Consider the following 15,149-nt stretch of genomic DNA (forward strand, 5'->3'; position numbering starts at 1 on the left):
AAGAGAAGTGAAGATAGGCACAGGTATTACCGCACCTATCCGTGAAGAATTAATAATCCTGCTAAGAGACTACCAAGACATCTTTGCTTGGTCATACCAAGATATGCCCGGTTTGAGTTCTGACATTGTACAACACCGATTACCTCTAAAACCCGAGTGTCACCCGGTAAAGCAGAAATTGAGAAGGATGAAGCCCGAAACATCCTTGAAGATAAAAGAAGAAGTGAAGAAGCAATTTGACGCTGGTTTTCTGGCCGTCGCTCAGTATCCGGAATGGGTTGCCAACATTGTACCGGTCCCTAAGAAAGATGGGAAAGTACGAATGTGTGTGGATTATCGGGACCTGAATCGGGCCAGTCCCAAGGACAATTTTCCTTTACCACACATCGATATCCTCGTAGATAACACGGCCAATTTCGCTTTATTTTCCTTCATGGACGGTTTCTCCGGTTACAATCAGATAAAGATGGCGCCCGAGGATATGGAAAAGACTACTTTCGTCACCCTGTGGGGGACGTTCTGTTACAAGGTGATGTCCTTTGGACTCAAGAATGCCGGGGCAACTTATCAACGGGCCATGGTAGCTTTGTTCCATGATATGATGCATCAAGAGATCGAGGTCTACGTGGACGACATAATTGCCAAATCTAAATCCGAGGAAGAACACCTAGTCAACCTGCGGAAGTTGTTCGAAAGGCTTAAGAAATATCAATTAAGGTTGAACCCCGCCAACTGTACTTTTGGGGTCAAATCAGGGAAATTGCTTGGTTTCATTGTAAGCCAGAGAGGGATAGAGGTAGACCCCGAAAAGGTGAAGGCTATCCTTGAGATGCCAGAACCCTATACAGAGAGGCAAGTCCGAGGTTTCCTGGGACGCTTGAATTATATTGTCAGATTCATATCGCAGCTCACCGCCATTTGTGAGCCGTTGTTCAAGCTCTTACGCAAAAACCAAACTGATTGCTGGAATGAAGATTGCCAAGAAGCTTTTGGAAGGATCAAGAAGTGCCTTATGAATCCTCCCGTGCGTATGCCACCAGTACCTGGAAGGCCTCACATTTTGTACATGACAATCTTGGACGAGTCAATGGGGTGTATGCTGGGGCAACATGACGAATCCGGGAAGAAAGAGCGTGCTGTTTACTACCTAAGTAAGAAGTTCACGACCTGTGAGATGAATTACTCCTTGCTTGAAATAACGTGTTGTGCTTTAGTATGGGCATCCCATCGCCTAAGGCAGTACATGCTGAGCCATACTACCTGGTTGATATCCAAGATGGACCCGGTTAAGTACATCTTTGAAAAGCCAGCTCTCACGGGACGAATCGCCCGGTGGCAAGTCCTGCTATCCGAGTTTGATATAGTCTACGTCACCCAAAAGGCGATAAAAGGAAGCTCCTTAGCAGATTATTTGGCTCAACAGCCTCTTAACGACTATCAGCCCATGCATCCTGAATTTCCGGATGAGGACATCATGGCCTTGTTTGAGGAAAAATTGGACGAAGATCGGGACAAATGGACCGTATGGTTTGACGGAGCGTCAAACATTCTAGGCCATGGCGTTGGGGCAGTATTGGTCTCTCCGGACAATCAATGTGTACCTTTCACGGCCAGGCTAGGATTCGACTGCACCAACAACATGGCCGAATATGAAGCATGTGCCCTGGTCGTCCAGGCAGCGATTGACTCCAATGTCAAACTACTCAAGGTGTACGGCGACTCAGCGTTGGTAATCCGTCAGCTGAGAGGGGAATGGGAAACTAGAGATCCCAAGCTGATACCCTACAAAGCCTATATCAAGGAATTGGCTAAGACCTTCGATGAGATCTCCTTCCATCATGTTCCCCGCGAGGAAAATCAAATGGCGGATGCGCTTGCTACTTTGGCGTCTATGTTCCAGCTAACGCCGCACGGGGATCTACCCTACATTGAATTTTGGTGTCGTGGCAAACCCGCGCATTGTTGCCAAGTAGAAGAGGAACGGGACGGTAAGCCTTGGTATTTCGACATCAAGCGATATGTCATCAGCAAAGAATACCCGCCAGAGATTGCCGACAATGATAAGAGGACATTGAGAAGGTTGGCGGTCGGTTTCTTCATGAGCGGAAGCATACTGTATAAGAGAAACCACGACATGACACTCTTGCGGTGTGTGGATGCCAGGGAGGCAAATCACATGATCGAGGAAGTTTATGAGGGCTCGTTTGGAATGCACGCCAACGGGCATGCTATGGCCAGGAAGATCCTAAGAGCAGGTTATTACTGTCTTACCATGGAAAGTGATTGTTGTGTCCATGTGAGGAAATGCCACAAATGTCAAGCGTTCGCAGATAAGGTCAATGCTCCACCGCATCCTCTGAATGTCATGTCCACCCCTTGGCTTTCTCCATGTGGGGAATAGATGTCATCGGGGCCATTGAGCCCAAGGCCTCGAATGGTCATCGCTTCATCCTCGTAGCGATAGATTATTTCACCAAGTGGGTTGAGGCGGCTTCCTATACCAATGTCACGAGGGGTGTGGTGGTTAGGTTCATTAAGAAAGAGATCATCTGCCGATATGGTTTGCCAAGGAAGATTATCACGGACAACGGCACCAACCTGAATAACAAGATGATGGGGGAAATGTGCGAGGAGTTTAAAATCCAGCATCACAATTCCACACCCTACCGGCCAAAGATGAATGGAGCCGTGGAAGCGGCCAATAAGAATATCAAAAAGATTGTCCAAAAGATGACCGTGTCATACAAGGATTGGCACGAAATGCTCCCATTCGCGTTACACGGTTACCGAACTTCAGTGCGAACGTCAACTGGGGCAACGCCGTTCTCATTGGTATATGGGATGGAGGCTGTGTTACTGTTTGAGGTGGAAGTCCCGTCATTAAGGATCTTGGCAGAATCCGGATTAAAGGAATCAGAGTGGGCTCAAACGCGCTATGACCAGCTCAACCTCATTGAGGGTAAGCGCTTAACATCCATGAGTCATGGGCGCATGTACCAGCAAAGAATGGAGAATGCATTCGACAAGAAAGTACGTTTGCGCAAGTTCCATGAGGGAGACCTTGTGCTAAAGAAAATGTCCCATGCTGTCAAGGACAATCGAGGAAAATGGGCCCCAAACTACGAAGGTCCTTTTGTTGTGAAGAGGGTTTTTTCCAGAGGAGCCCTGGTGCTTACCAACATGGATGGCGAAGAGCTACCTTCACCTGTGAATTCTGATGTCGTCAAGCGATATTATGCTTAGAATCTGGGGCAATTAAGGATGACGCTGCATGTTCTTTATCTTTATGCGTTTTCTGGATTCCCCCCGGGGATTTCCTGTTTGCTGTATCTCTCGTTACAATCTTTCAAAGAAATGAACGTGGATTCGAGGCTTTAGTCCTCACGTTGGTCAAACCTTGCGTTGATTTGTGATCACCTGAGCCCTTCCGCTCAGTTCATGGGATGCCCCAAGCGCTTAATTAAAATTGAACCTAAACCAACTTTCACTAAAATTTGCTGCATTTGAAAACATTCATGCATACGCATACCCATGCATATTGTTGTGGTAAAACAGGGGCAGGATCATCTTGAGCTACCTTCTGGGGTGGGGACAAAACATGGACAGCAGAAACCAATCAAGGTAAGACAATGACGCGGTCAAGATTGGCCAAACCTGGTTGTTCATTACTTGTAGGTACTTAGGAACGGATGCAAGTGGGGATAGGGTCACGACCGACTGATCGTTGCCCTTTCTCTGCGCTAGACAAGCAGAGAACGTCGCTGCAAGGCAGCCCCGTATCCTTTGTATTCGCAGTTGTCTTTTACTATTTGTTTGTTTTAAAAATAAGTAATCAATGCCTAATTCTAACTTAAGTGAGTTCAAGTTAGGCAAAACGCTAAACCATAAGGAAAGAGGGACATGGTTAATGTTTCTCTAAAAAAAAAAAAAGTGCAGGTTAGCTCGCCTGGGCGAGCAACCCCTGCACCAAAATATAAAAATGACGAAAGGGGGGACGTTTTTGCATTCAAAAACTTCTTTTCCCCCCTTTCAAAAGTCATACCCACGGGATTGACGAGTTTGCAGCCCTAGGGTCATCATTTTTCGCATTTTTTGATTCCGTTTTGCGCTTTTGTTCATCACCAACAAGTAAGTATTCCATCCCTAAGCTTTCTAGCTTTTCATTGGTGTATTTTGATCTCCTTTTGGTGCTCTAAATTGTGGGAATGTGCTCAAATATGTGGGGCAATTTTGGTTTGTTTTCTTGCTTGATTGGGTTGAATTGGGGGTTTGTATGGGATGGCCCTAGGCCTATAATGCATTTTGAAGCAATGGGACATGCCACATTGTCCCCGTTCTCTTGCTATTGATGCCTAAACGCGCGCCCACCAAGTGTTCGGTGAAATGCCTCAATGGCATTAGCGCGTGATTTTTATAAGGAAACAACCCGTGGGGCATTTTGGTTTGCACATATTTTCTATTTTTTTGGGACATGCATTCATTCCCGAAAAGGCTAGAGTAATTACCCCACATATATCCTAGGCCTAGGAACCAAAGTTTTATGCATAAGAACACAAGAGGAGGTGCATATTGGGTAAAGTTACCCTTTTTGGCCGGCAATCAGCTATGGGCCACGCTACAATAATTTCCCTACGCCTAGATGGTTAGGAATTTTGCTCATCATAAATGTGTAGGTTTAGAATAGGTAGCAAAATACCTTTGGCAATTTACACTTTGGATATGGTAGCAAAATACTTGGATGTATGTACATATAATTTTTGGTAGTCAAAATGTCTCACAAAAATATATAAATATGTTGCATGTTATGTAAAGAAAATACCTTACAAAAATACCTTTTAATTTGAATACAATTTTAGTCGGCAAAAGAAAATATACTTGAATTTGCATGCGGCTTTAGGTAGTAAAAACACTTGAAAAAAAAAAGAGCATGAAATGTAACACCTTATTGTGTAGATAGCCAAGATTCATCACAAAGTTTGTATATGCATAGGTATTAGAAATACCAGAATGTGCACGTGTGCAATTTTTGGTAGCCAGAATGCTTTGAGTATGCATGTATGTAAATTTAGCCAAGGAAATGCATGTGATGTAGGTAGTACACCTTGGAAGTACGTACAAATAATCTAGGTAACGAAGGTGCCTTGATTGTGCATGGGTGCATTTTTCTTAGTTAGAAGAATATCTTGTGCGAGTGAATGTTCGTAAGGAAATATGTGCATAAGTTTGCTCTAAATTTACATTGATGTTTGTGTTTATTGAAGGAGGTTGTACGCCATTTTTGTCTTAAGAGTAGCATTCCTTGGTAAAACTAACTTTCCAAATGTTTGCCTTCGCAGGAAATGGCCCCGAGGAAGCTTGCCTCAAAGAGGTCCAGGAAGGATAAGGCGGCCGAAGGAACTAGTTCCGCTCCTGAGTATGACAGTCACCGCTTTAGGAGCGCAGTACACTAGCAGCGCTTCGAGGCCATCAAGGGATGGTCGTTTCTCCGAGAGCGACGCGTCCAGCTCAGAGACGACGAGTATACTGATTTCCAGGAGGAGATAGGGCGCCGGCGGTGGACATCACTGGTTACTCCCATGGCCAAGTTCGATCCAGAAATAGTCCTCGAATTTTATGCCAATGCTTGGCCAACAGAGGAGGGCGTGCGTGACATGAGGTCCTGGGTAAGGGGTCAGTGGATCCCGTTTGATGCCGACGCTATCGGCCAGCTCCTGGGATATCCGTTGGTGTTGGAAGAGGGCCAGGAATGCGAGTATGGCCAGAGGAGGAACCGGTCTGATGGGTTCGATGAGGAGGCCATCGCCCAGTTACTATGTATACCGGGGCAGGATTTTGCCCGGACTGCTGCAGGGAGGCGAGTGCGAATCATGCGCACCAACATGATCACCCTGACTCAGATATGGATGACGTTGCTCCTCAGCAACATCCTGCCCACCGATCATAATTCCGACCTCCCCATGCCGAAGTGTCAGCTGGTGTACGCCATCCTAACGCGGATGAGCATCCATGTGGCTCAGTTAATCGCTGATGCCATCTATATTTTTGCAGGTATGGCGCCTACCAGGCACCCTTTGGACCCAGATAAGTCCAACAGGGCCCTGGGATTTCCCGCACTGATCACAGGACTCTGCCAGTCATTTGGAGTCCCCGTTGCACCTACCAAGGTAATTCGGCCGCCCATCACCCGGGCTTTTATTGAGAAGTACTGTACCCAGAGACAGGCTCAGGGTGATGCTCCACAGGCTGCAGGCGCGCCACCACCACCACCTCATCAGGCTGGCCAGGCTGGGGCATTTGACATGGAGCAGTATTTACGGCATTTGGTTCGCCAGCAGGCGGCCAACCACCGGGCACATGTACAGACCCATGATTGTCTGTACCAGATGAGCCTCAGCATGCAGAGCCAGGGCTTCGCTTCTTTTTCATGCCCTACTCCAGACCAGTTCAGGGCAGAGGTCGCATGGCCCGGAGATTGGCCCGAGGCCCAAGCAAGAGAGGCACCCCTAGAAGCTCCCGGCGATGGCGAGGAGGCCCACGAGGACGAGGAGATGGCCGATTTGCTTGACTTCTTGGGAGGGAGTGGAGATACATGACTGGGAGATCCCCAGATTCATGTTTTTCTTTCATATATCGTTTATCATTTTTATGTTATGTTATTGTTTTGACTTGAGAGACTAATGTTTGTTTTTGTTGTTTCAATTGTCATTTGTACAGCGCATACATTTTTGTTTGGATTGTTGCGTTAGTGTTTATATATCATTACTATCAATGATGTTTGAAATTCTGGAACCGTGTAGAGTTCTTCGTTTAGGAACATCGTCCAAAAAAAATATATGTAAAACAAACAAAAATCATGATAAAAATAAAAATAAATAGAAAAGAAAAAAAGGAAAAAAAAGAGCAAATAAAGAAAAAGAGAGCAAATAAGGAAAAAGAAAGCAAGTAAGAAAAAAGATGGGGAAAGGAAAAATAAGTTGTCTAGCTGAAAAACCGACATGCTTTTGAAAAGAGATGACTTCCAACTTTTCTTTGAAAAAATTCACTGATCATAACCAATTTTTGAAAAAAATGTGTGTACACCCGAAGGGTGAACGCTGTGAAATTTCCTCGGATGCCCAAAATGGACTCAGATGAATGCACAAATGGATAAAAGAACATATTTTGGAAACATTGGGTTGACTAAAATAGAGGAAATGAATCCTGAGCCTTAGCATCACGTGACCATAAAAATTTGACACTTGAGTGTCCGCATAGGTGCATGCATGACCAGTTTTGCATAAAGTTTCCAAATCATCATTTTTGCATTCCGTGTCATGGAAATAATGTGGGGCATCCCTTTTTATCCTTGAGCCTAACCAAGCCCCGACATGTATCATGTCTAGCCATTCTACAAACCTTGAGCCAAAATCCTGACTCACCATAAACCTTGACCCAGGGTGAGAATGTCAATCCTTACCCTCGGAAGCAAAAAAGAAAAGAAGGAAAATTTCCAATCAAAGAGAAAGCAAAAAAGGAAAAGAAGGAAATTCCCAATCAAAGAGTGGGAGAAAGCAAAAAGAAAAGAAAGGAAATTCCCAATCAAAGAATGGGAGAAAGTAGAAAAAAAGAAGAAGAAGGAAAGAAAGCTCCTGATCAAGGATCGAAAGAAAATAGAAGAAATGTGCAGAGAGGTCTTTGGACCAGACAATATCTGAACAATACAGAATTGTCACCAAATGAACAAAAGAAAGAAAAGGAAACCATAACCTAAAAGTGGTCTTCTCCATTTGATTACCAACCAAAATCCTATGCGTCGGTGACTTGCTCGCCTCGCGTCAAACAAAAACAGAAAAGGAAAAGCCAAAACACACAAAAGCCGAAAAACCCACCAAAAGAACCCATTCCCAAGGGAAGCCCTATTGATCCATGATCACGCATGTAATTTTTGATTTGATAGGAAATAATTTGCAAGGTTAAGTCATGACATATCTATGGTTCGGAAATAGGATAAAACACTTACCTGTGTCGAACCCAGTGTTTCCTCTAAATGGTCATTTAGAAACGAAAAGCTAACATCCAAAATCTCATTTATGGTTATGGGGGATTCCATTAGCAGACTCTCCTTCCCTGGTAGACGTATTGTTTGTCACTCAAAAAAGCATATGCTGCTCTAATCAGTTGGAATATTTGTCTCTTTGCTAAAGCATGTTTGCATTTTAGTGAAGAAAACACCGAGACTTTTTCAAGTCTCACAAGTTATCCAGAACTACGTAGGTCTGAGTTCCTCGTTGGAGGATACGTAGGAGCAAGAGCCTCGCTTTTGTCGACCACACCACCTTTTGTTGTCATGACCCAAGAGCTGGTAGCCCGCGGAGACACCTTACGGTTATCCGCACCTCGTCATTCAGTGACCCCAAGTGTGATTGATGAGCAGAGGCCAATGTGGTCATCTGCGCCCTTTCCGGAGATGTCAGCATCTTCCGGTGGAGACTTTTTCAAGTCTCACAAGTTATTTAGAACTACGTAGGTTTGAGTTCCTCATTGGAGGATATGTAGGACCAAGAGCCTTGCTTTTGTCGGCCGCCCCACAAGATCTGTCATACTGACCCTGAGGTCATGTGACATGCGGAGACAAAATTTGGTCATTCCGCACCCCTTTGCCATTCAGACACAGTCGTGTCCGATGGCACGCAGAGACAAAATTTGGTCATTCTGCACCCTTTTGTCATCCAGAGGCGGCGGGCCCGATGACATGCAGAGACAAAATTTGGTCATTCCGCACCCCTTTGCCATTCAGACACAGTCGTGTCCGATGGCACGCAGAGACAAAATTTGGTCATTCTGCACCCTTTTGTCATCTAGAGGAGGCGGGCCCGATGACATGCGGAGACAAAATTTGGTCATTCCGCACCCCTTTGCCATTCAGACACAGTCGTGTCCGATGGCACGCAGAGACAAAATTTGGTCATTCTGCACCCTTTGTCATCCATAGGCGGCGGGCCCGATGACATGCGGAGACAAAATTTGGTCATTCCGCACCCCTTTTCCATTCAGACACAGTCGTGTCCGATGGCACGCAGAGACAAAATTTGGTCATTCTGCACCCTTTTGTCATCCAGAGGCGGCGGGCCCGATGACATGCGGAGACAAAATTTGGTCATTCCGCACCCCTTTGCCATTCAGACACAGTCGTGTCCGATGGCACGCAGAGACAAAATTTGGTCATTCTGCACCCTTTTGTCATCCAGAGGCGGCGGGCCCGATGACATGCGGAGACAAAATTTGGTCATTCCGCACCCCTTTGCCATTCAGACACAGTCGTGTCCGATGGCACGCAGAGACAAAATTTGGTCATTCTGCACCCTTCGTCAATCGTGGCCGACAAGCCCGTTGACACGCGGAGATTTACATCATCTTCCGCACTCACAAGATCTGTCATATTGACTTTTGAGTCACGCTGACGGGCGGAAATACCCGAGTGGTTATCCGTATAAACATTCTTTTGCTATCTGTAAGACAGATTGCTTGATAGCATGCAGAGACTGACATCGTCTTCTGCACCTTTTGTTCCCTCGGGAACAACAAGTCATTTGCATGCGGAGATTTTATGGTCACCCGCGACTCTCGTCAATCAAGAGGAACGAAATTAGTGTCTTATCTTTACTTTCCTTTTATCTCCAATAAAAGACAAGTAAAGAGGGGTAACTGTCATACCCTAATTTCGTCCGGGGACCTTTGCTTGATGACATGCGACCTTTGTTTGGTCCTTGTAAAGTGCTTGGCACCCATCATTAGGCAATTTGTGAAATTCCGGGACATGCCGAAAAACAAAAGAAAATATTGATGCACAATCCGTAAAGGTTCCGTGACACACCGGAAATCAAATGGAAGCATCGTTGCATAATTAGTGAGGTTCCGTAACATTCCGTAAGTCAGAAAGGGGATGATTATGTAATCTGCAAGGTTCCGTAACATTACGGAAAGAAAACAAGTATCGTTACGAAATTCGTAAGTTTCGTAACTTTACGAAAAAAGAATCACCAAAAAAAAGTAGAGGGGGTGTACTTAGTAAAAATGGGGGTGCAAATAGCAACCAGGCCCACTTGGGCCCTCCAGAAGATTCCTCTAGAAGGCTGTTGCTTCTGGAGGAAGCAACCTGGCTCGCCTGGGCGAGCTGGGCGGCAAGCATCTCCCCTATTTTGCTATAAATAGGGGAGGAAGTGAGAAGGAAAAGGGTTCAGCCCCTGAGGCACTTCTCTCTCTTTCGAATTTGCTTGGAAAAATTGTTTCCGTGAGGTAGAGCTTTGAAGTGAGAAGGAAACAAATTTTTTTGTGCACTTTGATAATTTGGATAACATTTAACTAAATTACATACTTATTTAGATTCAAATCTTTGAGGTAGAGCTTTCAGTGCTAGAGCTTGTCTCCAAGGAAGGAGGTCCTGAAACATTTTGTGGATTTTTTATTCGTGCCCCTACAATTCTAGAAGCATGGCCAGAAGTTCAAGTGCTAGCTGATTATCCTGTACCTTCTAGCAGACTGTTGAGTTTTGATTCCTCTATTGAAGACCAAATGGTTAGTTAATAACATAGTTGTCTACAGGAAGCTTTCAGCTTTCCTTCTTATGAATATAAGATTAAAAAAAAAATAAAAGTGCTATGTGTGTGATTTTCTAACTTTTGACTAAATTGGAAATACATGACTGGCTCAATAATAATTTGAAACCAACTTTTAGCTTTCAGCTTTCCTTCTAGCAGCTTGGTATTCACCAACGTTAAACATTAACGCTAACGCGGTCTTATAAAATGTTAGCTTAATAATAATTTGAAACCTTTTACTTTGAGAGAAAGTGGCAGCGGTGCTCTGAAATTGATCCTCTGAGTCTGAGGATACACTGCCTGCTAGTTGTGGAAATTAATCAGCTTTACTACAATGTCTTGTCCCCCCCCCCCCCATTGTTAATTTCAGCCCTAACTTAATTCCAGTTCCTAATATTTACCCATCATTGTTGATAATCTATGTTGTTTCTTGCAGGAAGTAGCTGTAGAGGTGGTTCAAAAGTTGCAACCACGTGAAGCATCAGCTGTGTTTATTGAGGTGAAATCTGAAAAACCATTTTATCGCATTTTGTTTTGGATTGTTTAGCCTGAAACCTTGTTAGCTGTTACTATAAATTTTTTTTGCTGAAATGTTCGATGTTCTAGTCTACCAGGCATGCCAATATTTTGTATTTAAATTTAGAATCAATTTTAGGCATTTTTCTTTTCTTATATGTACGAAAGTTCTTTGGCAACATCAATAACAACTTCCTTGGTGATACCAAACTCCTTGTATATTTTTCCTGCTGGAGCACTTGCTCCAAATCAATCAATGCCTATGGCCTTTCCTTTGCTTCCAACAATCTTGTGCTTGAGTTAATGACCTCTATTTGTTGCTAGCAATTGCCCCTGCCTAATGATAAATTTGATACCAATTTCCTTAACAACATCCTAAAAATAGACACAAAAAAAAGAAAAATGTTACAACTTCTATTATCTTGGCCCTGAAAGCCGAACAGCAGAAAGATTGGCTTCACTGTTACAATCTGATGGCCCTGAAGAAGTGCCAACCTCACTAGTTGAAGAAAATCGAGAACCTAAGACAAAACAAGTTGGTGGCTTATGAACAGTGCATAAACCCTCTAACATTTGGACAACTTTGGTCATGGAAGGCCTAAGAGACATGTCTTCCTGTATGCACCACAATGCAACATTCCCAACAATGTGAACCCTTTGATCATTTTCATAAGTTTCCACCTTTGAGTCAAGAATCTCTATCACATTCCCTTCTTCCACCATCTTAAAAGCAAAAGATGGGAAATAGGATTTCTTTGAGGTTTCACTGGGATCATAGTTTTTCCTCCCCCCAATGATCTCTAGCAACACCATACCATAGCTATAAACATCACTTTTCTCTAATATGGCACAGTTTGTGATCCACTCAGGTGCAAGATACCCTCTAGTGCCTCTAAGTGTTGTGAAAACATGGCTTTGTTCACATTTCATAAGCTTAGCCAAACCAAAATCAAAAACCTTGACCTTGAAATTATCATCTAGGAGCATGTTTTCTGGTTTGATGTCACAATGAATAATGTTTGAGTCACAATCCTCATGTAGATAAGCAAGTCCTTTTTTGTTCCAAGTGCTATGTTATACCTTGTATCCCAATCCAACACAAATTCCTCTTTGGTCTTGTTGAATATCCATTTATCCAATGAACCATTAGCCATGTACTCATAAGCAAGAAGTCTATGTATCGTAGAAGTTTGTCTTCAGGATGCAAGTTTGCCATTACATGGACTGATCCACTTTGTATACTAGCTTCCTCATTCAAATTTATAACTTTTCTTCCTTCATGCACAATAGCCTGTTCTAGTCCTAGTCCAGAAGCTATGTGTTTCACTCCCATGATGTCATCCTTCGGGACCAGTTTCATCTGTATATTTGCATCATTTTTTACATTTTCCAAAGGTAATTTTATGGATTGAAGACTAGTAGTGCATTTGAGACCTATCAGTCCTAACAAGATCAGTTCTTCTTGCCGAAGTTGTTCTCCATCTCTTTGTGTATAAGCAAAAGCAATTGGCTTAAGGCCAGACTCCCCCATCTGTTGAATCACTTGGGCAACTTTGATCTTCTGATTTTCCATGGCTTGTGTGGCGTTTAAAAAAAATTAGTTTTACACATGAAATTAAAAATAAAAAAGGAACCTTGGAGTGGCTGTTTTAATTGTTTAAAATTTGGCAGTACTTGGAGATGGTTATAACTTGAACTGCTTTCTAACCATGAATTGTATGTGTCTAATAAAATGTATTCAAGTAAATTAATTAGTTTCCTAAGATTTTAAACGCATGGTATTTATTTCTAAATACATTGACCGAAAAGTTGTATCCTTTGATTTTGTGTTCAGCTGTTCATGGGGATCCATGCTTGGTAACTTTGTCTGAAAATTATGACATATAAATTCCCAAATGCCCAAGAAGAAAACCAGCTGAGAGGGTGTTAAGATACTAAGACCATTTCAGATCTTCTTCTTCTACTTGTAGAGGCATTTGATCAGCATCTTTGTTGATGTTAACAACCTTCATAGACTTTCCCACCCCCACTACAACTAATGCTTATATTAATTGTCTAAAAGTGTGGAAATACCTGGATAAAGGTGACCTTTTAGTTTCAAGAACATAAATTGGGAAGTCTGTATCATTCTTCATGGAATAGGATGTAAAAATTACAGCCTGCATGCAGCCCACAAATTCACAAGAAACTAGAGTAACTGTACCAACCTATATATAGAAATTCACCAGATATAAATTCTGCGGAATGAAAACAAAGGCTAGGATAACAACCTCCAATACACCCCTGCTTCCACAATACAATCTCAAGGTTGCAATTATTTCTATACCTGTTTCACTTAGAATGGCATCTATCTGGGAATGCAGCAAATTGCTCATCCGTACAATAGGAAGAAGATATATTTCTTTCTTCTCTAGCACTGAAACTGTTGGATTCTCATTTTTAAATGCAACAACAGACTTTTCAGGTGCAACAGGGATATCTCTAGCATCTGTCTGAATGAGAAAATGCATTTTGGCAACACTCACACTCCTCCAATCATGGAATCATAAGTAGACACATCTTTGACCCTCACCCCATCAAACAATACTTGTGCCTCATCAATGTCACCACACGTTGAATACATATTGACCATTGTCCAACACAATGTATCCTGAGTTCCCATCTCATTGAACACTTCCCATGATAAAATCAAACACTGGCACACAACTCCAGCTTCAATCTGTTTGAATCTGAGTAGCTATAATTAGGTAACCAATAAAGAGAAGTCCAAGTCCAACCAAATGTAGCTACTCCAAGTCCAGCATAGTTGTCTATAATCCATGATAGTCATATCAACATATATATAATGCAGGATAGCTATCTACAATGATGTACAAGCTTTGTTAAACCAAAAGTAATAGCCATGGACAACTACCCCCCTATATATATATATATGCATTATTATCTATATCTTAATATGAACAAAGGCATCAGTGTATCCTTACCCCAAAACCTTAAGGATTGAAAATCATGACAAATACATTACCTTAAGCAAGTTGCTCAGAAACTATATAACTTTGAGTAGCTTGCAGCAAGTCCATTGGTGTTACTTCATGATATACCTACTTACCAATGAAATATTTAAATTGCAGGCACTATTTACCTAGTTCTTTGCATCGTGATCACGACATTTGTTCCTAGACACTATACTGATCATCATCACAGTTACGAAAGTTTGCAATCAATTTTGATGCTTAATTTTGTTAATTTAGATTTTGTATGTTGTTGTATGTCATTAATGTACTTTGCTTTAGATACAACTTTTGTTCATAATGAGTGAACCTTAGATTCCCGTTTGAGACTGAATGCAATGATTCTTGCGGACAGTTTGCATTAATCATTGTATTTAATCTTGAATTGTCCGTTTGGACAATTTGGGGAGACTCATATTTTTATGGTAGATTCATGCGTTAAGGTTAACAATATTTTGTTGAATTTGATGAAATTTCGGTACAATACATTTCTAGTTGTTCTCTGAGTGCATACTTGATTATCGGTAAATTAATTTCACCGATTTCATGTCGTGTACTTGGAGACCAATGCGAAATGCTGCCAAAATTTTGTTAAATTTAACAAAATAGAATTAACCTTGAGGTATGAAGCTACCATAAAAAAGGTCTTCCTGGATGGGATAGGGCCACACTTATCATAAAAAAGTGAGATTTTTATGCATCGAAAAACTTTGTGAGTATCATAGAGTTATTATTTAGATGGATCGATGTTGAATGACTGAAAGTCGCATGAGCCCTGCATATGAGGAAGGCATCGAAGAGTTCTTGCAATTTGCCTCCGAAAGAAGTTGACCGGATGAGGACGGAAAATATTATTGTCCTTGCATCAATTTTTTGAATGGAAGATGACAAATACTGGATGACATATGGGAGCATCTATTGTGTGATGGGATTAAGAAGAATTACACGGCGTGGATATGGCATGGTGAACTGACAGACAGGTAGAGTGGATTCCAATCTGAACCGTTTGATGTAGAAATGGGAGATCGCTTGGAGGATATGATTC

General features: G+C 42.5%; 1 protein-coding gene across 1 annotated transcript; it reads right to left on the reverse strand.

Annotated features, from left to right (window-relative positions):
* Window positions 1–11,510: 11,510 nt before the first annotated feature.
* LOC114420617 (G-type lectin S-receptor-like serine/threonine-protein kinase SD2-5) lies at window positions 11,511–12,666 on the reverse strand. Its single transcript, XM_028386467.1, has 2 exons — window positions 12,174–12,666; window positions 11,511–12,085 (listed from the first exon to the last, which is right to left on the reverse strand). The coding sequence occupies exons 1-2, from the start codon at window positions 12,664–12,666 to the stop codon at window positions 11,511–11,513; spliced, it is 1,068 nt and encodes a 355-aa protein (XP_028242268.1).
* Between the last annotated feature and the right edge of the window lie 2,483 nt (window positions 12,667–15,149).

This window comes from Glycine soja, chromosome 7 (genome assembly GCF_004193775.1).
Source record: "Glycine soja cultivar W05 chromosome 7, ASM419377v2, whole genome shotgun sequence".
In the NCBI taxonomy this organism is placed as follows: Eukaryota; Viridiplantae; Streptophyta; class Magnoliopsida; order Fabales; family Fabaceae; genus Glycine; species Glycine soja.